This window comes from Heliangelus exortis, chromosome 1 (genome assembly GCF_036169615.1).
Source record: "Heliangelus exortis chromosome 1, bHelExo1.hap1, whole genome shotgun sequence".
Taxonomy (NCBI): Eukaryota; Metazoa; Chordata; class Aves; order Apodiformes; family Trochilidae; genus Heliangelus; species Heliangelus exortis.
This window is the reverse complement of record NC_092422.1, coordinates 118,867,994-118,893,865: the sequence shown is the minus strand read 5'-3', so window position 1 is coordinate 118,893,865 and position 25,872 is coordinate 118,867,994. Positions and strand designations below refer to the sequence as shown.

The 25,872-nt window shown below is 42.3% G+C and overlaps 3 protein-coding genes across 8 annotated transcripts in view; 2 read left to right on the top strand and 1 right to left on the bottom strand.

Annotated features, from left to right (window-relative positions):
• Window positions 1–11,442, top strand: part of KPNA1 (karyopherin subunit alpha 1) — a 63,273-nt gene extending 51,831 nt beyond the window's left edge. Inside the window, exon 14 of the mRNA XM_071761551.1 lies at window positions 516–11,442. Within this exon, the coding sequence (XP_071617652.1) occupies window positions 516–703 (188 nt within the window). The 3' untranslated portion in view covers window positions 704–11,442. The remainder of the gene's footprint in view (window positions 1–515) is intronic.
• On the bottom strand, window positions 7,636–15,880 carry FAM162A (family with sequence similarity 162 member A). Of its 2 annotated transcripts, none has more exons than XM_071761594.1 (5): window positions 15,747–15,880; window positions 14,615–14,743; window positions 12,428–12,536; window positions 9,572–9,680; window positions 7,636–7,903 (listed from the first exon to the last, which is right to left on the bottom strand). In XM_071761594.1, exons 1-5 carry the CDS (start codon window positions 15,760–15,762, stop codon window positions 7,808–7,810), a joined length of 459 nt encoding a protein of 152 aa, XP_071617695.1. In that variant the 5' UTR covers window positions 15,763–15,880; the 3' UTR covers window positions 7,636–7,807. The 2 variants fall into 2 exon arrangements, with proteins under 2 accessions (XP_071617695.1, XP_071617705.1); XM_071761604.1 differs by having other exon boundaries at window positions 15,676–15,805.
• MIX23 (mitochondrial matrix import factor 23) lies at window positions 15,816–25,753 on the top strand. 5 transcript variants are annotated; one of them, XR_011729350.1, is made up of 6 exons: window positions 15,816–16,181; window positions 17,091–17,216; window positions 18,548–18,694; window positions 21,497–21,556; window positions 25,159–25,313; window positions 25,460–25,753. XR_011729350.1 is itself a non-coding variant. In XM_071761558.1 (5 exons), the coding sequence occupies exons 1-5, from the start codon at window positions 15,816–15,818 to the stop codon at window positions 25,508–25,510; spliced, it is 750 nt and encodes a 249-aa protein (XP_071617659.1). In that variant the 3' UTR covers window positions 25,511–25,753. The 5 variants fall into 5 exon arrangements, 2 of the variants coding, with proteins under 2 accessions (XP_071617659.1, XP_071617681.1); XR_011729352.1 differs by lacking the exon at window positions 25,159–25,313 and having other exon boundaries at window positions 21,497–21,639; XR_011729354.1 differs by lacking the exon at window positions 25,460–25,753 and having other exon boundaries at window positions 21,497–22,567; window positions 23,715–25,313.
• The last annotated feature ends 119 nt before the right edge of the window (window positions 25,754–25,872 follow it).

Sequence of the window (25,872 nt, the reverse complement as noted above, 5' to 3'; positions counted from 1 at the left end):
TTTTATTTTATTTCTGACTACAAGGCCTCAGTTTTCCTATGTGCTTAAGGAGTGCCAAAAAACTGTTTGCATGAGTTTAACAGTGCTAAATGTACATGTGATACAGATTAGGTAATGCAGTCTCCATAGTTAGAAGTTTTAAAGACTTGGCCATGCACAGCTGACCTTATCTGGTGTTCATAGTGGTGCTGGTCTGCAGGTTGAACTAGATGATTACCAGAAGTCTGTTCCAACTTGCAGTTATGCGACTCTGTAGTCGTGGTCCTTGTAAATAAAGCACTGGGAACACACTTTCAGGAGTCAAGGTCCTCTTCTGAAGAAGTTTGTGAGGCCTTGTTCTTTCATACAGTCACAGAGAACTCTAGTTAAACTCTCCTTGGTTGTGGAGAGTGTAGGTTGGCTAAGGGTCTCTGTAGTGGGACCTGTTCTTTCTGAAGGTGGGAGAGAATTGTCACAGAACTTGATGTACACAACAGGCTGAAAATTACACTTTTACATACCACTTTCCTCTGCAGGCCTGGACAAGATTGAATTCCTGCAGAGCCATGAGAATCAGGAGATTTATCAGAAGGCTTTTGATCTGATCGAGCACTACTTTGGAACAGAGGATGAAGACAGCAGCATTGCTCCACAGGTGGATCTCAACCAGCAACAGTACATCTTCCAGCAGTGTGAGGCTCCCATGGAAGGCTTCCAGCTCTGAGGTGCCCCTGTGCTGTGTGCTCCTCTACCTAGCCAATCCTGTTGTTGAGCCACAAGCCACCCGTGGAGTGATTCTTTCAATGTTTTCCATAACCCTGTTTGCGCTCATTCGCTTGCCTTGTGCACATGCTCTTACATACATCTGGAAAACTTTTGGCTCTCCATGGCAGGATGCCCCCTCCTTGACAAGGGATTGCCAGAATCACCCTTCTCTAGATTCTGAACCTCTCCACTGTCATCTTTGTGGAGTTGAGGCACCTTTGTATACTTTGAGATAGTCCCTGCTCCTATTACAAGAAAGTAATTCCTCTTCCACTAGTCCCCACACTCCTGGCATCCAAGATTAGGCTGCCTTTCTCATGTGTTTGCTGCAGTGTGTGCCTGCAGTCCAGGAAGACATTCAGACTTTGTGAGAACGTAGCTGAAATCTTTCCCCATATTCTTCCCTGGGTGCCTCTCTGGATGGCTGTGAGATGCATTAAATATTCACATGCAATGTTATTAACTTTGCTGTAGGTGCCAGCTGGGATTATTGGCATATAGAACATGTTACAAATAATGGAGTAAGTTCTCTATCCCCTGCAACAACAGGCTGCAATGGACATGTTTTTTGGTTCTTAAGAATACTGAACACGTGTGGCCCCAACCTTTCTCAACACTGAGCTCCCAAGCTGGATTGCAGACCAATGTGCAGATTTGTATATCTTCTCAGTCTGTCCATCCACAAAAAAAAAAAGAACCTGTGAATAGGTCACTCTTACCACCTCCCCAGAAATGACTTTCCTAACCAGCTTCTGAAATGGAGAAACTACTCTCACTTCTGCTTGCCAGCACAGTAAGATCCAGACAGGCCTTCCTTAAAAATGAAGCCCTCCCCGACTTCATGCTCCGGAGTCTTGTCCTTGGTATTACAGTTACGGCTGAAAAAATCCTGTCTGCCTCTTTACATTTTTACACAGAGTGACTCGAACAGATTTATCTTCTGAAAAATTACCTTCTGAATACAGAAATTCTGATTTGTAAAACTTAGCACAAGGGGCGTTAGATCTCCTTTTTCATTTCCGTAAGACGAGACTTTTCTCTCCAGCTCACCTGGCAAAATAGTCCTCCTGGTCAAGCCCCGTATTTAACAACTAAAATGACACTACATTCAAAGGATAGGAATTTTACACCTGGATCTGCCTGGCTCTTTCATTTCGTTTATTCCTTTTGCTGTTTACGGGACTCCAGGTGAATTAGCATGGAAGGCATGGTTCCTACAGGTGACATCTGTAAGGCATCGCTGACTGCATGACAGCTGTCATCTGCAGCTGTAGACTGCCCTTCTGCTAGCAGCATGTCCTAGGCTCCACAGCCTGCTTGGATCACAGACCTCTGATGCAAAGGCCAGCCACTCCTCACTCAGTTCAGCTGACATTGACACCAAACTCTTCACCTAACTGAGGAGATGCCACACGATTGAAAGTTCTGGTGGTTCTGTTTCTATAAATGCAATGGATTCTCCAGGCCGTCCATTCCCCCCTGCATTGGGCTATGTTCTTTCAGGCCATTTGGGATACTTGGAACACACATTTGTCCAGTGTAAACATTTCAAGATTGCCACTGACCACGGCATCATCGTGTACATGTGGTGAATGTTAGTGGCAGAACTGTCTGCAAGATCCTCCTTATGACTCCTCTCAGTGACAAGCCACTGCAAAAGCAAAACCAGCCCATTGGATACAGAATAATAAAAATATATTGACCAGCTCAACTGCTGAAACAAGCTAGGCAAAGGCCTGAACATCAGCTCTGTGTGACCATTATTTAAATACAGTCTTTAGTTCTGTCTGTGCTTCAGGATGGAGACTCTGACCTGTGTGGCCGCTGCAGAAGCCACCTGCTGCCTCCCTAGCTAAGCCAGTTGGCCTCCACCTTCCCTCTCCCAGTTATTTTCTCTAGTGCTGCTTTGTGCTGAAGGAACATTTAGTTTACTGCACTTGATCTGTAAATGAACTTCAATTCTTTGTAATTTCAGGGGGTTAAATTTGGTGGTTAATTTAAAAAAAAAAAAAAAAAAAAAAAACGGAAAAAAAAAAACCCAACCCCTCAATGTTGCCTTTACATCACATACAAATAACTGTGTTTCTCTTTTCTTGAAGGGTGATAGAAGCACTGATTAGTAGCAAAATCTTGTTTTAGCTTTTGGATTTTTTTGTGCTGGATTTTTTTACGTGTAAATTTCCAATAACATGTCATTTCTATAAGATTTGTTTAAAATCATGTACCTCTTACTGGATGGTATAAAAATGCTACATATTTTGTAAACAAATCTGAGCAAAGTGTGTGTGCATATATTCTGTATATTCATATATGTATATTCTGTGTATATATACACTAGCGTGTATATATACATATATACACACACACACGTATATATATACACACATGCATATGTGTGTGTATGTATATACATATCTATATATCTATATATCTATATATATAAGTGTTTTCTCTTCCAGGCTAGTGAAAACAATGTGGTGCATTGGCGTTTTCCACCCCCACCCCCCAGGAAAATAATGACAGTTGCCTCTAAATGAGTAAATTAAAAGAGAGTCCATTTAAGCTGAATGGTGTGCCTTCCTGTGTAAGGAGCCTGGCCAGTGTTTGTTACTTTTGCAGTGGATATGTGAATTCAGAGCAGATAAGTATAAATCTTTAAATTTGGTATGTTTGTTTGAAGTGACAGGCCTGGTTGACACAGGTAATATTGTTGTCATATATATTTAGACCGTGTAAGGCATTTGACTGGTACTGCGTAACATTTTGACTGAAAGCTAAAACAATACAAAAGTCAACATGGCACACATTAAATGGATGAAAATGTGGCTAACTCATAGGTCTCAATTTAATTTTAGATGGTGCTTAGTTAAGTGTATTTCCATCGGGATCTTCCAGCAGCCAGTCCTTGACCTTTCTTTACTTAGCCTTATTAATGGGTTGAAAAGAAGCAAAATCTGTTTCTAACAAAAGCTGAAAATTTGAAGTACAGAAGGGAGAGCAGACTTGTGAATTATGGAAGGAACAACTTACTGATAGAGACTGATCGGAATTACTTGGTAAACTAAGGGCAAGTCAACTATTTGCATTTTCATAGAGCCAAACATGCAGTGTGATGTTACACATCTAATAAATAACATTCAGGCCACAGGTGAAGGACTCTTTTTTTGGAGGAAAAGTGCTTCTGAAAGAGTATAAGGATCATTAAATATTATTGTTCAAACACCTACTTCCTAACACAATTTTGTGTGGCTAGCATAATGCTTATAGATACAGAAAGAAATAATGGGGAAATTTATCTTTATATTCAGTATGGGTGAAACTTTTATTACAGGAACACTCAGTGCTGCTATCTGCAACAAAAATGGATGCTAAAAAAACTGGGAACAGCAAGGGCTGTTAAGAGGTTGAAAGCTCTACTCAGATGAGAAACCAGGCACTTTTTATGCTCACCAGTAAGGAAGTGTTAGACATGAGTAGCAAAGGTTTTATCTACTGCTAGAAACATCGAAACTGCTGTTCTCTGCTTTCCTGAAGGATGTGCTTCTGCTCAGAGACGACTATCTCAAGCTTCCACTTTTGTGAAGATCTCGCTGTGTTTGAATGATTTTGTTTTCCTGTGTAAGTCAGGGGCAGCGAGGCTTCATGTAGCTTTTGGGGTTCTTGGGTTCTTCTCTTGACTCTGCCAGGCAGTCTGTAGTGGCAGAAAAGCAATCTCACTTACACTGAAGGTGGAAGTTAATGCATTTATTTCTGTCTGCTTATGGAATCCAATCTAAGGATTTCCTTCCAAAAGCCCCACAAGTTGGTGAAAAGACTGGGGACAACACGAGTTGCTCTTGCAGCATCAGATAAGCTGTATGTTAAAAGGAAGGAAGATGCAGGACTACCTCGAATTGTTACCCAGCCATCCTGTCCACACACCTCTAATGCCCTTCAAGTGTTGTGTATTGATTTGTTGTGCAGCAAACAGGAGGTACCATTCTGTTGGTAAAGATCCCAGTAGGACAATGAGGCAGGATTCGGGAGACCAAAGGGCAGGAGGTTGTTGAAAGCTCAGTAACTAAGCCAAGACCACTGCTTTGGGGCTCCTGGGAAGACACCACACATGCAAAGGATCCTTTGGGGCAAATGCTACCAGTCCTTAAGTTCCTTGATGCCAACCAACTGCTGGTGGTCCATGTCCCTTCACTGAGTCTTAAGGGGGAAGGGAGAAGGGCACTCACCCCAGAAAGCCTAAATGTTCTTGAACCTGCATTTCTATATTGGCACCAAGACTGTTAAGAACAGTGTCTCACCACCCAGTCCTAAATGTGATGATGGTCCTGGTGATGCACCTTTGTGCTTCTCTGAGGATTTACAGAATAGCTGTGTTGTGTCTGCTGCATGTAAGTCTCACATCCTCCAGTAGGGTTTCTTTGTCTCTAAGATTGGTACAGCACTTCATTAGTACTTTTCCTTGAGAATTTTAGCTAGTAGATATGAAGGTTGGTCTTAAGATGCCTGAGTCTTTGCAGGAGAATAAACAGGACCTTTTTGTGTTAGTGCTGTGTCTTTGTCCAGTGCTCCTGTATGCTCTTTTAAGGTGGTGGTCAGGTTGTCAGATGGATTGTTTTATTGGGAAGTATCTGTTGCCCCTTGGAGAGGTACAGCAATGTGGCATATGGTATGGAGTCAATAATTTGACTTTTGAATAAACATGATTGGTGTTGCAGACCAAGCCAAAGAGGAAAAAGAAAATTAAATACTATATGAGGGATCAGTATATTCCCCATTGGGCACTGTTAAAAGGCTACAGGCAAAAGCTATGTGCTGATCATGTGATCCAAGGTGTTACTGAGTTCTGCAGTCAGCTTGACTGGCTCCTTAGGCCAGAAATGTGTGCTGTTCCTGAAACTATTGTCCATGTTTAGAGGTGCTTTCTTGGATGCCATCACACTAGGAAAGAGGTGGTTTCTCTTGCCCCTCTGAGAAAGATTTACGTCATTTTTCTAGGACCCACTACTTGGGAGTGAGCTGGAGACAGCATGAAGTCCAATGGCTTAGGCTTTTATTAACAAGTTCCTTTTCAGGGTAACCTGAAATAGTGTCAGACTCCTTTTTCCTCTTCTTTAATTACGTATATGAACACAGTCACTCATACAACCTGAGCTTATTTTTTTGTTCCCACCTACGTGCCTACTGGTGTGGTGAAGAATCAGAGCTGTCATGGAAGATCCATTCTGATACCTGCAGTTGAATTAAGCATGATTTGCATTCTGTGCTACAGGAGTGGACAAAGCTGTGGAAGCCTCCTCTGCTTCAGTCACGGCACACTTGTGATAATTGCCTTACAGAGAAGCTGGTGACAGGTCGTAGCATCACCTAAAGGTAGTAACTCCTACAGTGGAATGACTGCACAGCTTTTTTGATTGCTTACATCTCATCAGTATGAGTAGTAACCAGAAATACAGTACATGAAAGAATGGACTGCAGGAGCTATATTTTATCTGTAAAGGACAAAGCACCAGAAAAGACATCACTAGAAACCTTATTGTGTCTCTTTTCTAGGTATAAAGACAGGATTTATCCTGCATTTTTTAGGGCTCTTGATTTTTTCCAGCAATAGCAGTAACTTTCAGTTGTAGAAGAAAAACAATCAGGAAGAAGTTAAAAAAAAATTAAAAATCTGTCTGCTACTATCAGGAAGTTCACAAACTGAATCTATCACAGACATATGCCTCTTCTATTTTTGGTGTCCCAGGTGTCCAATTAGCAGGAATTCCTGGGAGATACAACAGCTTCAGACAATCCAGACAATCCCAATCTACATTTCCTTCCAAATGACCTGAAAGGAGGAAGAAAAATCCCAGTGTTCAGTTGCTGCAGGCTGTTCAGCATGAACTGTATGTGACTCTTCTGGGATGAATGCCAGAAATAGGACTGTTGGGAGCTGCTCTTTGCAGGCACTGCTGGGTCTGCTGCTACTACAACGTGAGGCAGATGATCTTGAAGTGAGCTAGTATCATGAAAGCACAGATGACAATTCAAAAGGGGAAAAAAAAGCAAATAAATTCAAATTTATAAATTTATGAATTTATAAATTCAAATGGAAAAAGCACCTCAGCAGCAGGGAGCAGAAATGCCTGATTGATCTTATTAGACTCGTGTCTCTGCATAGTAAATCTGATAGCATAGGTTGAAGCTGTTGCTCAGTATTCCTCAAAGTACTCAATCCGTATTCCCCTGGCTTGGATTTAGTATTGTCTTGCTGCCAGCTCTGGTGTAAAAACCTTTAGGTTGTAATCTGCAACACACTGGAATGCCATTGACTGTCCCTCCCCCTTTCTGTTCTTATCAAATGAAGGCAGTTCTTCACCAAAAGCAATCTTTCACTTACTTTAACAAGTGTAGTCAATATATTGGACCTCACTCAGGTAAGCAGACTTCCTAATAACTCAAACCCTTATGATGATGATAACGCAGGTCATTCAATTATTCCTGACTCAAAGGCTCTCCTAATTGTTCTATTTTACAGAAAGATGAACACATGGAACATTTTAGGCAGCGTGTAACAATATTTCAGCACTCTTCCTGAAGGGACCTGTAATAGTCAAGTGATAGTGGATGACTGCCCAACAAAGGTATTTTGTGTGAACAAGTGGAAAGCTAATGGGCTGTCCTTTTGTGTCCCCATGACTTTTTCAGGAGTGGTAAGAATAAGCATAAGATTTTGTAAAGGAGATTTGTACCACAAATGCAGGTAGAGCTCCTGCAGACTTGCAGAAGATGCTTAGTCTTTTAAAAAAGATGCACAGCACATGTAGGAAACAGCTGTTGTGTCTGTCCAGTTTGCTCACTTATCCTGTTTCACTAACTGAATAAAAACCCCAAACAACAGCTTGGAAGGAGAGGTTATTAGGAAAAGAAAATAGGTGTTTCTGGTTTTAATGATTACAGGATAATGTATTCTTGAAGGTGAGGGTACAGAACTAGCATACAAGAAAGATGTGACTATATCCTCTTCCCAGTGCTGAAAAGGACATCAGTTTTTCTTCCCCAGTCCATGGTCTCTTCATTTCCTCTTCTATGGTTTAGCAGATGCACTCTGAGAAGCTTCTTCTCTCCACTGAGCTTTCTTCTCCAAGTTAATACTTGTCAGAGTTTCATGCCTCTTTACAGCCTACAACAAAATGACAAAGCAAGAGCAGAAAGAATCACCTGAAGGACCACAGAGATGAAACTTCAATCAATAGTTTACAAAATTTGTGGTCTGTCCTTACCAAGGCACAGTTCTGTCAGCTTTAATGCCAGGAAAAGAGGACTCAAACATCCAGAGACTATTTTGACATAAACTCATTACTTCTCTGGAAACAAATTAAACCCTTTTGTTAAGACAGTATATTTTCTGTGTTTCTAGTCAGTATTTAATACAGATCTCTGGTCTTCAGAAGTCAGAGGTACTGGAAATAAATCAGAAGTTAAATATAACAAATTCCAGCTGCTGTGAAAAAGGTCTGCAAGCAGCTGCTCTCCTCTCTTGCCAGTGTTTGCATTCATACTACTCCATTTTAAGATGAAAATGTTCTGGGAATTGTCAGTGTTTGATCTCTTCTGCTAAAGCCAGGGAAGAACATTTGTTGCATGCTTTTTTTTTTTTTTTTTGATAGGCCAAATGCTGACAGAAGCATCACTACACTTCAGTAGTTCACAAGTGCTGGGGCTGAGACTTTTACTAGTCTTAAGGTTTCTTTAGAACACAGTCAGTAGAAACAAGATCTGAACATTTTAATCAGAACTGCTTTAGAGAAAGGGGCAGCATACAAATAAGGTTCTGCCCATGTAGATGCTTTAACCTCAGGTTTTTCTTCTTCCAGTGATCCTTAAAAGAATTCAGTGGACTGTTTCTGTTACCACCATGCTCTTCATACATCGTACCCTAATAAGCTGCACAGACTATTTACATTCCTTGACTTTGAGACTAATGCTGCTGAGAGGCTGTAGCTTGGCTTCATTACACAAAAAGCACTCCTTTCTTCTTCACAGAAATACCTCAAAATTAATAGTTCACCAGCTGTGTTAAACAAAATTAAAGCATGGCTCACCTTTGCTGCATGTTGAATCTTAAACTTTACACTTACTGTCTTCATATGATGCAAATTAAATCACTGGATAATTCTGTGACATGCTGAACTTTCATATCTCACCAAATTCTATGCAACTGAGGGAAGCTCAGCATCTACAGGACTTGGGAGCTTTTCTATGAAACAATTTTTTGATTAAAAAAACTATAATGATTTGAGAGAAGTGCTTCCATCCACACTAAAGGAAGACTATTTTCTAATGCAATTAAAGGGCACAGAATTATTACTGACCATCTCCTCACAGCTGGAAAAGACTTGAAAATTCTCAAGTCTCTTTGTGAAAAAACACTCATTTGCTACTTCCATTTTATTGATTCTACAAGTGTTGCAGAGTGTAGAGGCATTGGTAGTAGGTTCCCCCCATTGGCCCAAGGAGCTTACCAGACCCTCACAACAGAAGGTGCATTTTCAAACTCTCATAGCCTGTCAGCAAAATTAAGGTGTTCAGAGTGCAAGCTAGAATTAAGCATTACACTGAGAAAAAAACTTCCTTTTAAAGGAAGCATATGCAGTCTAACAGTGACATTACCCTTTTCTGGCTTTGGAATTAATCCGTGTCACTTCTGAGGAACTAGGAGGACTTATTTTTTTGCTCAGATAAAGTAAAAAAAAACAAACCAATAAAACAGTACTAACCATCCATAGGAGGAACTAAGGAGTTTGTTTGAAGACTGATTTGCACTCATTCACCAAAAATCTGTGCTTACCTGTTTCCCTTTAATCACCATGGTTATGCATCCCAGTATTGTCAAGGCCATCATTACATAGCTGAACTTCACACGCAGTGTGGTCTTTGCTGCTCGGACTGTCTCAATCCTCAAGAAATAACAATTAAAGAATAGAGTAATTATCAGAGGCATGAATAAATCATTTGGCTGATTGCTTGATTTCTCCTGGCACGTTATCTATGTAATTTTGTAAAATGCTAACAATATTTGGCTCTTTGCCCCAAAAAAGGTTTTACAAGAATGGGGAGGCTGATCCTTCCTTGGGAGGTACTTTGTCACAAAGGTGTTCTTCTCAAAGTTGGAAAGAAACCCAAAATTTTTAACTCTGCTTGCTGAATTTTTAAGAAACAATATGGCCTTTTCAGAACACTTGACTGCAACACAAAGGAGGAAGGCTGCATAATTTAAAATGTTTATGTTCATTATGGAGAAGACAGTAAAAAAAAGAGGGATGTTTTTAGTAATACAATGATATTCTTAACGTTAGCTCCCTCTGTGCTCACTACCACCTTCCAGTATCTGCAACACCAGGGAGCACTTCATCAGAATGTAAAACATGCATTTCCCCTCAATAGAAGTGTGATAAAAACCTTGTAAGAAGAAATACAGTGTTTAACTGCTGGAGTTTCTTGGGCAGAGGGAAGCATCATTACAGCTTAGCAATTTGTTCTAATGGAACTTCAAACCAGTTTCATTTATGATGCAGTCTCTTTTCTAGCAAGAAGGCTTCCTCTGCTACAGGATTTGATAGTGCTATGTATCCCATGCTGGCTGCCTTCTAGCTGTACACATGAAATCATTTATTTTAAGTTGGGTTAAATTCAGAAGATCATTCTACCAAAATTACATCTCAGTTACAGCACATTTAAAGTTCGCATTAGAGATGCCAGTGAAGGATAATGCTTTTTTGATGTGCTTTCCACAGTAACCAAAGACCTAGAGATTTAACTCCCCTAGCAGAATTTAGAGCAGTTGACTCCCTTCTCAAGGAGCTGTAATAGTCTCACTTATTAAGATTAGCATACTATAAAACTACAGATGACTCAAAAAGCATCAGTGTCATGTGATGAATAAGAAATGCATCAAACTAGGCAATTATAAAAATAACATGGATAAGTAGATTTAATGGAACTGGGAAATTATCACTGCACACTATTATGAGTGAATGTGGTATTTTTTACCACATTTTGACCCTTGGAGGGAAAAAGGTAACAAAGGATTTGATAGTTCAACATGGTAAATTACATAGGACGTGGGAACTGAAGAGATGGTCTTGTTTTTGTAGGGGAGGGCAAGAGTGATTTGATCATTGTTTCAGAGTATTGATCCGAGTACAAGATTTCTGATCATAGGGAACATATATCTATCATGAAACTAATAGCAAGATATAATTTTCAGGTTATTTGTTGTTCTCATAACCTGTGATGATGAACAACTTGGGCACAGGCTGCAATTAAGTTGACATGCACAGAAGTAGGATTTAAAAACTGTTATTTTTGGAGTACCTTGGATGTGTTAGAATATACAAGAGGAAAAAGTATTTGAGCATGATTTACATTTTAAATCAACGCAGTGGCTAAGTTTAACATTTGTTTAATAAATGAGTTACTTCTGATCACCATATCCTGTGAGATTACTGAGTTCTATCACAAGCCCTTACAACGCACTCTCAATTCAGCTCAGAAGAGGAAAACAAGCTTTTGTGCTTTTATAGTTCTCAGTCGTCTTCTCAGCTTTGGTTGAGCTATCATTGCCTAATGAAAACCAAGAATTCCCTATGCACTTGCAAAAATGGTCAGCTTTTATCAGAAGTTGTTTTCTCCTTTCAATAAATCTTTGAAATTACTTCAGTCGCTCTGCTAACTCTGTTTTCTTAAAAACACTCACCACAAGACTTCAGTACACGAAAATATATTAACTGACAAATAAGTTTTAGTGATTCACACCTTTATTGATTTCAAATGTATTTCAAGAAAAAATGTCCAATACATAATTGAAGAATTAATTTCAGTATTTATCCATTATGATATATTTAGAAAAAACTGAAGCGGGTGGATTTCAACTCCCATACTGTGCATCCACACAGGGTATCTTTAGAGGTCAGCTACATAGTTTGCTTACCCAAGTACTATAGGATTTACTGTATCTCTTTAAATACACATCTATAAAAGAATTACAAGCATGTAATTCTTGTAGATTTCTACTGTACTACCACCGGGAATGTTTTTTAAACTAGTAATTGCAAGTAGTTATTAAGTTAGATTTTCATTTTAGATGGGCAAACTAGAATATCCAGTTTCATTTTCTACTTTTCACACAGGACAATGCACTGACATTTGGACTCCACCAGCAACAGGAAAATTTTGACTATATACATAAGTTGTTAGGGAGCCTTCCCACTTCCAAGACTGGAGGAAATTGGCCCAGGCCCTCCAGACATTTATTAATAAGTATTTTAAATTAATTTCAGTTATTTTATAGCTATATATTTATCACATAGTAGGAGACGGACAGATGAAGAAAAACACTAGAAAAAGCTCACAGTAACATTTGCAAAAAGCTTTTTAATTGGGAGAGAAGAATAAAACTTAACTGATTAATGATGTTTTTCTAATGAAAAAACTGATAGATGCTGGCTGTCCCTTCAGAAAAAAATCCAAAATGGACATAGTAGCAATACAGAATTGGTCATCTACAAGATGAGATATCAAACACAGCAGAATTTTCAGCTGTGCAAACTCATTCAATTTAAAAAAAGTTACTCCAGAATTATATTCAAGTAACTTGTTCCTGTGTAGGCAATGTCTCTTTTACAGCTTCAAAACTGACACTTACGAGACTGTCTCTGGTATATCCTCTGGCTTTTTGTAGTGGCCTGCCCACAATAAAAATCTTCTTTCCCACTCTGTAGGCTTGTATCCAGGCACCCTCAAAACAGGACCACCTAAAAAAACCCAAACACACACACACCAGACACAGAAACAAAACTCAGAAACCGCCAAGAAGAACAGTTGGGAGGAGATTTATTGCAATTAAATCAGTTAAGGTGAGCAGTACAGAACCTTGGGTATGATTACTAGGGTTAGGTAGGCAAAAAAAAGTATATCACAGGTTAACCTGTAAACATGGGTTTAAACTGAGGCTACGTAAGGAAATTTTGCACAAGATCTTTCTGTTGGCAACTCTTAAGTTTGCAGAACACTATCTAAGCTTCCTAAAATGCTCTCACAGTAGCTGTTCTATTAGATTTGAATTAGGAAAAAAAATAATCTAATGCAACTGCTACAAAAAGCCAATATGCTACACGTTGTATCACAGAATGTTAAATTTTCCTAGGACTGTAAGATTTTATCTTATCTCAAGGTATAAAAAAGCCCAGATGACCACAAAGATTACACTCCTAATTTTCATCTGAGTCTTTCAAACTCCATATAAAAAAAAATATTCAGAATATAATAGAAAGGTTCCCATATGCTTTGACATTAGGAAGAAATTCTTCCACGTATATCAACAGGAAGCAATTCCAGTTTATTGTGCAGAAGACAGATACTAACCTAAGCATTATTGCTGAGGAGTAAGCCCTCAGGGTTTTACATAGTTTTTGGCAAAATGTTCAGTAATAGAAAGGGAAACAGCATTATTAGCAGTGATGAGGAACACAGACCAACACAAAGGCATAATTATGCCATTGTATAAAACCCTGACTCCAGCATGTGAAAAGCATGTGAAATACTGATCCCTCATTTCAGAAACAGTTGAAATGGAACCAGTACAGACGAAATCAGTAAGGAAAACTACAGGTATGGAATGGCCACCATGCAAGAAACACTATCATAGGTTGAGACCTTTAGCCTGGAAAAGTAGTAATTGCAAGTCCCTTCAGCACAACAGTATTGTAAGTGATGTTGGGAGTGTGGGTTATAATGAACAGGGCCCCCTTTGGAAGGGGTACTAAATAAAGGAACATTAGATTGAAAATATCATGCACCAAAGTTTCAAATATCAGACTGTACTTGTTTTCTCACAGCAGGGTTCAGCTGAGGAATTCCTTTCCAGAGGATGTGGATGATAAAAACCACATCCAGCTTCAAGAGACTGGGCAAACTTAAGAAAGAAAAGTCCAGTAAGGACCATTAAACACAAAGATACCACCTCTGGGACAGCAGTCTAGGTAAGAGACATTACCTTTTGCCCTGTTTCTGTACTCTTAGGTTCCTGTTATTGGTAACCATTTCTATTTGTCCTTGCAAAAATATGAAGAACCTCCTTTACTGACCACATCTGGAGACATAACACTTGTTAAGGAGATCTTTGCTCTTGCCCAGTATTGCTGCATTAAGTTTTTAACACAGAAGTATGCAAAATGCTTCACATCTGTGCACTCCTTGTATCTAGCATCAGTAGGCCATGAAGGGAACCTGTTGTACAGGAAGTCTCATTAGTGTACCATAACTGTCCTATATATAGGGCAAAACCCATTTTGTGGCTTGAGCATTACCTAACCAACTCCACCCTTACACATGAATCAAGCTAATGACTCAGACTGATTCTCTCCTGCAGGGCATGTTCAGTTTTGTGAACAGCTGGAGCTGGTTGTACTATGGAAAACTGCCTAAGAATTTTAGCTTGTATGATCTTAGGATCAATGTTCCTAAAAACTGATAGTTTACATTGGGGCTCAACTGTTCTAGACCACAGCTAAAGACTTCTCAATGTAGGTCTGTGTGTCAGGTAAGATACTTGTGATACAAAATTAAAAAAAAAAAATAATTTAAGGCTACAAAATGAAAATGGTGTTACTGTTGCAAGAAGAAATGATGACCCCTGACTTTATTAAAAAGCAAGACTCTATTGCTAAATTTAATGCTTAGGTTTTTTCAGCCTTAAGATCAGAATCCCCCCTCACAAACCTAGGGACCTTAGCAGTTCTGTCAGCCACAATCCTGTTCAGATGACTGCAGCCTGGTTATCCAAGTATTTTGTGACATGAAACATAGCCTGATCATTACCAAAAACTCTTACTTTTTGGCTGAAGTTTAGTTTCCTCATGGGGTTTAATGCAAAGCCATCGTCTGCTTGTCATCAGATCCACTCCTGTAGACATCCTCAGAACTGAGGGAATATTTCTTCCCAACAGGTTAACAGCCCTATCTGGAAGAGAAAGCAGAGGAAACAAAGGGGACAAATCTAATTCAGTGAGAATACCTACTTCTGAATGGAAGTGTGTGTTGTTTAGTATTGAAACAGAAGAGACAAACAAAGTAAAACAATAGGTACAAATCTAATACTGTGCAAGACACACCAGATTTAGTTGTAACAGAGCACAGAGCCTACCAAAGAAATTAAAGATTTTTTTTTATAGCTTGGGAGCTTGCCAATTAACCTTATTTAGAAAGCTGGGAATGCAAGATTACAGCCTACAAGCAGTTTCCAAAAGACAATGCACATCACAATTTCAATTAATTTCTCTACTTATATACTTTGGGGAGTGCTATTGCAAGGACCACACACCTGCATTCTACCAATCCTGTAACATCCCAGAAGCAAGTTACAAAGCTGAAAAAAGCCAAAAAACAAACATCTTGCCATACTGAGATTTGTTGAGTATTAGAAAAGGGCAGAGCACCTTATATGTGAAAACATACTCTCAAGAAAGAGTTTCTAACTTATTAATAAGTACAATGGAAAAAAATCTGAGGAAAAAAACCCAAAAACCAACAAACAACTTCGGAAGGCAAACAGGCACTTCTAAAAACACGAACTGATTTCTCAGTTATCCGGCCTGAAAGTGTCTCTCCTCAAGGAACAGTTGCCCTTTGCTTTCTACGCTCTACCTCGTTGAAAGTCCCCAGCTAAAACGAACCCTTTCCGAGGCCTTCGGAGAACCCGGCAAAGGCACAAATCAGATCTCCAAGCCCGCTCGGGTGCCGCCAGACTTGGATCGTTAGCGCCCGCCGGACAGGGCCGGTAACGCCTCCCTGCACCCCCCGCACCGCGGCTCTGGGCCACCCGCTCCGCACGGGGCCCGGCGGCACCTCCGGGCAGGCTCGGGGCTGACAGCGCCGCTTCTTCCCGTGCCTTACGGGGGAAAGAGCGAAGGGGCCGGCAGCCTCGGCGGAGGTCGGTCAGCCCCTGCCCAGGGGCAGTCACTCACCGACGCGGCCCCACATGGCGTGGCCTCCCGCCCCGGCGGCGCTGCCTCGGCCCTTCCCGGCGCCCCTCAATGTCACCGCTGCGCCGGCGCCCCGCCCCGGACCCGGGATTGGAGAGGCGCGGCGGAACACGCGGCCCCGGGGCTGGGGCCAGAGCGGCCGCGCTGCCGCCCGGGCCCGCCTCTGAGGGGGCCGCCGCCGAAGCCCCCGCCTCCGCGCAGCTACCAGGGGCGGCGGCGGTGCTTCAGCCCACCCGGGGAGATGCCGGAGCGCCCCTAAACCCGGGGCCGCCCCCCATCAGCGCCGGGCTGGCCCCGCCTCTGTTCCGCGCGTCATCCCGCCTCCCCGCTGGATTGGCCGCCGCCGCTGCCCTCGGCCTTTCCAGTATGGCGGCGCCCGGCACGGCGGCGAGCTGTGAGGACTTCGCTGAGTTTCAGGTAACCCTCCCGGGACGGGACGGGACCGGGAGCCCGGGAGAGTGGGGCAGGGGGAGGGGGATGCGCGCTCCCGTCGCCTCTCCCGCGCCGCCGCCCGTCGCGCTCCCGCCGTTTCCTGGCAACGCCGCGCGGCCCCGAGGGGAGCGCGTGCCCCGAGGCGAGTCGGAGGAAGGGGCGGGGGGCAGCGAGGTCACCGCTCCCCGCAAACAGCCGGAGGTGTGCGGGGAGGGGGCGGAGGGGTGGGTTGCGGGGTCCGGCTTTTCCCTCACCCCCAACGGCGGGAGCGGGGCGGGGGATCCCGAGTCCCGGGAAAGGGGAGCTCGCGGCGCGGGAGGCTCCGTGGACGGAGGGAGCCTGAGTGGGCGCCTTCACGTTGTTCAATGGAGCGTGAAACACGAGGCGGTGCCAGCAAGGTCCCGGGTGGCCCAGGTTGCGGCTCCCGGCCTGTTGGTTAAACATCTCGCCCCCCCCCAAAAAAAACCCCACAACAAAAGGTGCTTTGTTTTAATTCCAAGTTCGCTGTTTGGCTGCAGGTTGTGCCTCTTTTCCCGCCTGGAAGGGTTAAGGGGCGAGGATGGAGCCTTGGGCCGCGGTTCTCCGGTCTGTCCGGAGCGCCGGGGGAGTTTCCTGAGGGAACCGGGGCGGAGAGGGCCGGGCCGGGGTCTGCGAGGGGTGTTGGTCACTCAGCGCTGCTCGGTTCTCTGCCCTGCTCTGGCCGGTGCTGCGAAGGAAACGAGTTGGTCTGCAGCACGTACTCCTGCGTGCAGAAATTTCATTTGCTGTCTTTCTCCCCCCCCCTCTCCAGTTTCTAAGCATTCTACTTAATTGGCTGTTAAAACACTCATGCAAAGTTTCTCAGCTTTTCTCAGAGATACAAGCAAAAAATGTTTATTTTATTTTTTAATGCAGGAGTTTCTCAGAGTGATGAGGACGATTGATGACAGAATTGTCCATGAGTTAAACACTACGATCCCAACAGCTTCCTTTGTGGGGAAAGTTGATGCTGGCCAGACGTGTAAAGAGCTGTACCAATCTGTGAGTGTGCCTTCCTTTGACTTCCACCGCATTTCCTGATGTTGTGTTGTGTGCAGTGGCCAGTAAAGCTTTCTCAGTTTCTAAGGAAAGCACTGCCTCGTTACATCCTGCTTTATCTATCTGTAACTGGCATGCTCTGCTTATCAACACTGTTGAACTCTGTGCATGCAACAGCTGCTTCAGTTTAAAACTGCACAAGGGACTTATTTCAGAGTATTGTATAGTGACAGAATGGTTTGGGTTGAAGGGGATCTTAAAGCTCTCCTACTTCCAACCCCTCTGCATGGGCAGGGACACCTCCCACCAGACCAGGTTGCTCAAGGCCCCATCCAGCCTGGCCTCGAACACTTCCAGGGAGGGGGCAGCCACAGATTCCCTGGGTAGCCTGTGCCAGCATCTCACCATCCTCGTATGGAATTTCTTCCTAATATCTAGTTGAAATCTCCCTTTCTCCAGTCTGAAACCATTCCTCTTTATCCTATCCTCTTTATCCTGGGGCCTTCAGTTTAGGAAGGATATCGAGGTCCTGGAGCAGGTCCAAAGGAGGGCAACCAGGCTGGTGAAGGGACTCGAGCACAGATCCTATGAGGGGAGGCTGAGGGAGCTGGGGCTGTTTAGCCTGGAGAAGAGGCTCAGAGGAGACCTCATCACTCTCTACAACTCCCTGAAAGGAGGGTGTAGCCAGGGGGGGGGTTGGTCTCTTTTCCCAGGCAACCCTCAGCAAGACAAGAGGGCACGGTCTCAAGTTGTGCCGGGGGAGGTTTAGGTTGGACATTAGAAAGAATTTCTTTACTGAGAGGGTGATCAAGCATTGGAATGGGCTGCCCCGGGAAGTGGTGGATTCTCCATCCCTGGAGATATTTAAAAAGAGACTGGATGTGGCACTCAGTGCCATGGGCTGGGAACTGCAGTGGCAGTGGATCAGGAGTTGGACTTGATGATCTCTGAGGTCCCTTCCAACCCAGCTAATTCTATGATTCTATGATTCTATGATTCTATTGCTATTGGTTCTGCCATACTGATCCTTCAAGGTGCACTTCAGGATTCAGTGGATGGTGTTAGCCCAGCCCATTTCTTTCTTTTAAAAATGGGGGATAGAATGCTTTTGCACTAGTTTGCAAGATTCCTGCCTATGTGTATCTTTGACTTTTCATCAGTTAGTAGCTGCTGCTCAAAGCTGTGTTGCTTCCAACATGTTGATTATCAAGGCAAAGGAATTTCTGTAGACACAGCAATACCTTGACTTTAGAAAATCCTTTTAACTTGTTGCTCAGAGGTTTTTATTCACAGCTGAACTAGTTGTTCTGTCTTTCTCTTTCCCCTTCCTCTAGCTGATGGATGCTCACACCAGCAGAGAGAGAATCATCAAAAACTGCATTGCTCAGACATCCAGTATAGTGGAAACTCTCAGAGAAGAAAGGGAAAAAGCTCAGGATGATGCAGCATTATTAAAGCAACTCAGGAAAGAGCAGACAAAGGTGAGTGGTGGTACCATGTAGACATTATGTAGAGAGGAAGAAGAGGGTATCTTTCATGCCATAGAAAAGTGTATCCCCATGGTGGACTCTGACCTTCACCGACCAACACCAGTTAGCATAGAACTTACCTTGAAAGCCTGCTCAGTACTTTCAAAATGTCTGAAGGTTCATTTTGACTTCCTGAGATTTTGTAAAACTAGCATATCTGCAAACAGATATGGCACATGTGGGTGCCAAAATGCAAACATAGAAAATAATGTAATGTGGCTTTTGTCTGTATGTCTTGCACCATACATTTAGGCAGCTATAAAGCTGTCCCTTTTCAGAATCACTCTGATTGTCATTTCATCATCGTTACTTAGTGTGTTAATTGGAGTTCCTGTCCTCTACAGGGAACTGTCAGGCAACCAACATTTTTGTTGTTTAGTACTTCTTGGTTTTGTTTTTTGAGTACTTTGTGATGGTGTGAGGGAGACTTCTGGGTTTGCATAAGAAATTTCGCCTGCAAACACCCTCTTAACTTTCTGGCCTCTGGATGGAAAGTGTGCCTCACCAGAGGTGATCTAGATGGAATATCAGAAGTGGAGAAGGGAACCCCATCCAAGGTCCTTTTTGCAGGGGAAAAGGTGCTACACGTGTAGCTCTAGGAGTAGAGATAAGCAGGGATGTGAACTATTCCATTGATTTCTCTACCAGAATTTCTCTGAATGGGTCATGTTCGCATTTTTTTCGACACCATGTGCTTTCAGCATGTACCAAGTGAAACTGCTTGCTTATTACTTGTTTTGCATCTGCTGGATAGGTGTGTCTGTTGTGTTTCCTGAGCTTTCCTCCACTGAGGATGGTGATAATTAGGGTGCCTAAACTGGTTCCTTTGAGTTGCAAATGTAGTAGTGAGCTCTTCTTATAAGAGCCAGACATCTCACAGTCATATGTGTGTAAATATCTATATCCTGAGTATTCTCTGCAGCAATCCTAGTAAGAAGATAGGTCTTGAAATCTTGCTTGATATTTTGCAAAATTTGCAAATTTTGCTTTGCAAACAGTGCTCCATGAGGAGTCTGTTGCAGATCCTGTTTCAAAGAGCAGTTGGGTGCTAATGCAGTTATAAGTAAAAGATCTTCCCCAGGGGATTATTTGAACTCAAGCATCTTGTTTTTCCCAGGCACTGAGTGAACTGTTTATGCACTGTTTGGAAAAGTGCACTGTTGGGAGCTCAGATTTAAAGAATCAGGTGGCAGGCGAGTGATTTTTATTCTTAAAGGCTTACAGAACTGCTAACAAGCACACATATTGCTTGTTAGAATAGTAGAATACTAAAACTAGAATAGTAGCTTAGTATTTTCTACAAACTTTTTCTGCAGAGACAGTTCTTTAAATTGTTCAGTTATCGAGCCCCAAACCTATCATTGAAACCACCAGGGGGATCACAGTGATAATGTTTAATAATTGGGGGTGATTTCAAATATTAGAAGCAATCCATGATTTGAAAAGATCTCAGAAATCTTTTGATGAGATGACCTTGAATTTGCACTTGAATTTTATAAGGTGTAGTCCCCCTGTTTTTGGGTTTTTTTCTGGTTCTTCAGGGAGTTGTGGGTTCTACAACTCAGATAAACTGTCTTGATGAAACAGATGCTACATTTAAGATTAGGCATTTGAAAATGTATATTTGCTTTCTTGCAATACCAATCTGGTTTTGGTTATTTGTGCTTCTCTCATCCTGCTAATGGTACAAAAAGGAGGTTTTTAGCCAAAAATATTACTTTTGAGTCATTGAGTAAGAAAGCTTGGAGCAGTGTCAGCCTAGCAGCCAATTCTTTTAGTGCACTTACATTAAAACATAATTTGATTATTCTATTAATTTGTTATCTTCTTAGTTTACTTGAATGAAGTGTCACGAAGTATCCAGCCAAATAAATTCTGGAAATGCAAAACATAGCAAAGTGATTATTAGGTTTATAAAGCAAATTAGTAAGTCAGAATATGCTTTGAAACAACAACTCTAAAGAAAAGGCTACAATAGTGGTTTTGCTTAGGCTTGGTGCCAGAGGCAATTAATGTCAGTCCAGATTATTATGAACCTATTTACATCCTTCAGCAGGAAAAATCATTCTTTGAACTGCTAAAGATCTGAGTGGCTATTTTATAGGTACTAATCCTGGTCATCTAGTTACCCTGTGGGTGCTGGATTGTTTCAAGGAGTTTGAAACTATGGAGTAGATAAAAGCCCAACAACAGCCCAATCCAACAACTGTAGTAGCTGTGTGTGTCTGGACATCTTACTTGAAAGGTTTTTGATGGGATTTGCTGTCTTGGCTTACACCTGTTTACCAACTCTTTATGGAACTATGTATTTAAAATGGGTAAACTCCAATCCTTACTCTGTTGTGTTAGAGACTCCAAAAACTCAAGGCTGCAGAGCTTGCCCTGACACTGGCATTTCCCTTGCCGAGTGCTTGAATTAGGAATATTAGGAATATATTTTTGTCTGTAAAGCCATTAACATTAATCAGTTAATTGCTAGCAAAATCTTCATGGGCAATATTTAAGAAGTCAGCACTAGTAATGAGGAGCTACTTCTGCCAGGCTTACATTGTGAGTCTGCCTTTATGTTTGCTCCACGTATTGACTGAACAGAAGGGTCAGACTTTCAGGGTGGTTACATTGTCCCCTTGAGCTTCCATCATGGTTTCTATGTTTGTACTGGGGTTGTGATCTAAAATTCTGCAGTGTCAGTAAATAGTGAAGGCTACAGAGAAGCTTATTTGACATTATTTTCTTATCTGTTCCTTTCTGCAGTTGAAATTGATGCAGTCGGAGCTAAATGTTGAAGAAGTGGTAAACGACAGAAGCTGGAAGGTACTCAGTCATTTAAAAGAGTGATGATGTTCTGTCCCAACAGACAGTCCTGCACTGGAAGTGTAGGACCTGCACCTTATGAGGTGGGCTAATTAGAAATAAGTAAGGGCAGTGTTGGGGGAAATGTTTCAGGTCAGTCATTTTCCCAGTTCTGGAAGCAGAGACCAAAGCTTTTCAGGTGCACTGCAAAGGAAAGAAAACCATCTGATTTTACAGAGAGGAAGGGCTATGGAATGCCTCCTGTGTAGATCCATTTGTTTGCTTTGCCCAGTGGCTAAGGACTTTGTAGACTTCTCTGTGGTGGCTGGTCTGAAAAGCTTTGCTGGGATGCTAACAGCAGGAGGGGTGAGTCTTTCAAATTTGGTTGTGTTTAGTGCAGGTTTGCTTCTAAACAAGCAAAGGCCAGAGGAAGGTGGGGCTGTTAGAAGGTGAATATTTTCCTGATGGAGCTTCTACAGACCAGAACTCCTGCTTTGTGTTGCAAAGGGCAGGCTTGCCGTTCCTCTCTTGTGTCAACAGAGGGGGCAGATGATCCTCTGGATTGTTATAAAGTGAGTTTAACAATGAGTTTACATTTGGAGGTGGCTGTATTCTGTCACTTCAGCATTTCATGTCTGGTGTTCTTTTCTTGTAGCTTTTCAGAGCTTTCAGTAATGTATAGAGAACCTCTTTCCATATCTAAGTCCAAAAAGGCATTTGCAAATAGCTTGTACTGCTGCAGCTTCCTTTTTAATCTCTACTTCAAGATTTTAGTCCTCTAGATTGCATCAGTGTAAATGCAGTAAAGCTTCTGTACTCTTGGAGGTCTAGTCACCACAATATATGTCAGTGCAGGCTGTTTAGATGAGCATCTACACGTTTTTCCAGTTACACTTTGCTGTCAGTACAACCTCTGTACTGTAACACCCACAGCCTTAACAACATGCTGCAGCCCACCAGTGGCAAACATTTTACAGCAACTCTGCTGTCAGTTTTATTTAAAAGGGGTGGAGGGAAGACGTTCCCCACACTGTCTCCATTCTGAAGCCCCAAATTGGCACCAATGCTAGTAGTAAAGCCAGTGATTTCCTGTAGCTGCAGTAAGCTTTTGGTAGAATCACAGAATGGGTAGGGTTGTCATCTAGTTCCGACCACCACACCCATGAACAGGGACACCTACCACCAGACCAGGTTGCTCAAGGGCCCATTCAGCCTGGCCTTGAGCACTTCCAGGGAGGGGGCAGCCACAGCTTCCCTGTGCCAGTGTCTCACCACACTCATAGTATAGAATTGCCTCCCAATATCTAATCTAAATCTTCCCTCTCCAAGTTTTAAACCATTGCCTCTTGTCCTTCCGTGACACACCCATGCAAAAAGCCCTACCCCTACCCTTTCAGGTATTGGAAGGTTGCTATAAGGTCACCTCAGAGCCTCCTCTTCTCCAGGCTGAACATCCCTCAGCCTGTCATCATGGGGGAGGTGCTCCAGCCCTCTGATCATTTTTGTGGCTCTTCTCTGGATACGCTCAAGGAGCTTTTTGTCCTCCTTATGTTGGACACTCCAGAACTGGACACAGTACTCTAGGTGGGGTCTCACAAGAGCAGAGTAGGAACAGGACAAATAGTACAGGAGCAGGTAGTGACAGAAATGTTAATTTTCTCCTGAAGATGGAGATAATTTATAAACGGTGAGGTATGCATGATGCCAGGGATATCTTAGACTTCTAGTGTCACTGAGGGAATTAGACACATACAGAGTTGTGAACTGAATACAATTTGTTACATGGAAGTGTTTATTGGCTTGCAGCTGAGGATCTCCACTGTTTTTTACTGTTACAGACTTTTAGTTGGAAAGTATGCTTAGGTATTTACATTTTCCAATCAGTTTTCAGTTGGTTAGGGTTCAACCGAATTAGGAAACAAAGTTATTTTCAAACACTTCCTCTGTGTAGCTGTAATGATAGTGTCATAAGGAAAGATGCTAGTTCATAGAAATTAATGCAGAGGAATTTTGTTTGGCTGATATCAAACAAGTAATTGATGTCAAAAACAAGACACCTTCACTGGTCTCTGTGCAGCACCTTCACCTTGGAGTTTATCATTGAAGTGCTTTGTATTAATGTGTAAAAGACAGCAAAATCAAACTACTGCATAATAACATGAATTTTAAGGTCTCTCAGGCTCTCTTTTTCCTGTCTAAAAAACGCGAATAGCACTTCACAGGTAGACCAGTGGAGATAAGTGGCTGAGTAACAACCTGAGGTCTTTGGGTCAATGATCCTGAAATAGGAGGCTAACTAGCACTAAAATAGTGTTAGTAAGATGGCAATATCAATCTTCCTTCCGTGAAGTACTGTGGAAGATGCTTTAAAAGTCTGTGTGCTAGCAAGCTGGTGTCTAGTGTTTTAGAGTGATATTTCCAGTACCCTTTAAGGTATGCATGCCATAAAATGTCTTTGACAGACAGTGGACAAAACTGGCACAGTTTGTGTTAAAATGTTTCTGAATAGGAACCCTTTGTGGTTCTTAATTTCTAGTTTCCTTCTGTTGCTTAGCTGATGTCAGACCTTCACATGCTCTTAGCTCTTCCAGAGATATTTGTTGCATGTGGTAATGTAATGGGACTGTCTGTGTGTGTGAAAGAAAGTACATCACAATTTTGTATTTCTGCAATATGAAGCAGTTTCTAATGTGTCTGTTTTTAATAAGAAATTAAAACTGAAAGTAAGTTGTAAATTACTCAAAAATTGTTAAGATTCAATGCTAAAATTAAAGTATGCTGCAAACATCACTTTTGGTTAAGTTGCCATGGGTTCTGAACTCTGAATGAGCAAGTCAGCTTTAGAAGTAAGAGATTCTAGGAAGTAAATTCTATGTAATACTATGGTGTAAAGTAGTATATTTATATAAAAGTGACGCATAACTTTCCCCAAATTACAAGACCATTCACTTTGCAATGGAAGCCAACGGGAGAGTTCACAAATCTTGATATCCTGATGATCACGCGTCTTGGGATCTGAGAAGTCCCCGGAGAGGTTGGCAGAGGTGCTCTTTGCAGGGGTGCCGGTGGGGATCTCATCACCGCCGCTGCCACGGTTCGGTGCTAGGTGGTGCTCTCGCTCCTCAGGGTGCTTCGCACCGGCAAAGTTCGGAGCTGAAACGAAGCCCGTGTGTTGTGCTTCTGATTCACGCTGCCTTACTTTTAATGGTCACTATTATTGGCGCTCCCTACAGTAAGCAGTCTGCTTGACAAAGGCTGCAGTTCAAACTCAGTCGACATGATCCTCAGTCTCTGTTTTTGTGTGCTAAATTTTACCCAGAGAAGGTGCCAAAGGGGAGTGAGCCGAGACCAGAGTGCCCTTTGCATAGGAATGTTGGCAGCATCAGCACCTGTGGTCAGGAAACTAAAAGTGTGAATGCAGCTTCCAAGAGCCCTTGTCCCTCTTCTTCTCTGTCATGACAACATGAAATACATTTTTGAGGAAAAAGGGGGAATACAGTGTCCAAATTTGAATGTCAGAGTGAACTTAATAGAACACAGCGGATGAGGAGCCTTCCATTCATAATTTCCCTCCCTCTTTTTAAAAAATAAAATTAAAAAAAAAAAAAAAAAAAAAAAAAAAGGCGTCAGCATCTTTGATGATAACAGACTACCAGGATTATGAGCCTGCCTAATCTGAGGGAGAACATTTTTAGTGCTGTGCAGTCCCACAGCATCAGGCTGCAATCTTTGGATTCCCTAAAGTGAGGAGAGAAGGTGAATGGAGACAGATACGTTGGTAAGTACCATTTATTGGTACAGCTGGGCTGGGCAGCTTGAGATGGGTGCTACCTGGAGAGATAGTTGCCTGGACTAGCTCTGAAGTGCTGCTCATCTCCTGGGTGAGGGCTGATTGGCTTTTGCTCTTCTGTTTTGCTGTCTCAGGTATTTAATGAGCGTTGCCGAATTCACTACAAGCCTCCGAAGAGTCAATGATGTGGGGTATTTTCCGTCAAGGTGGTCCATAACCATGAGAGCCAAACTGGAAAGAGACCTTGGGTGAGCTGTATTGGGACCCTCCAGAACCAGTAGAACCCAGTCTTGTTTTGTTTTGGACCTACTTAGCTGAAATCTCAAGGTTGAAATGATTCTCCTGTAATTAAGAGAAAACAACTCATCTTTTGTACAAAATATGTGAACAAATGAGTTTTATAGTATTAAAACAATTTTCAAATGGAATGTGAAACTGGCATCTTTTTTGAACTTCTACAGCTTCAGCAGTCCTAGAGGGGAACAAGCATAAAAAACAGGTCTGAATAGGGAAGACAGGGCTCTCCCAGAGCTTGTCCTTGCTAAAC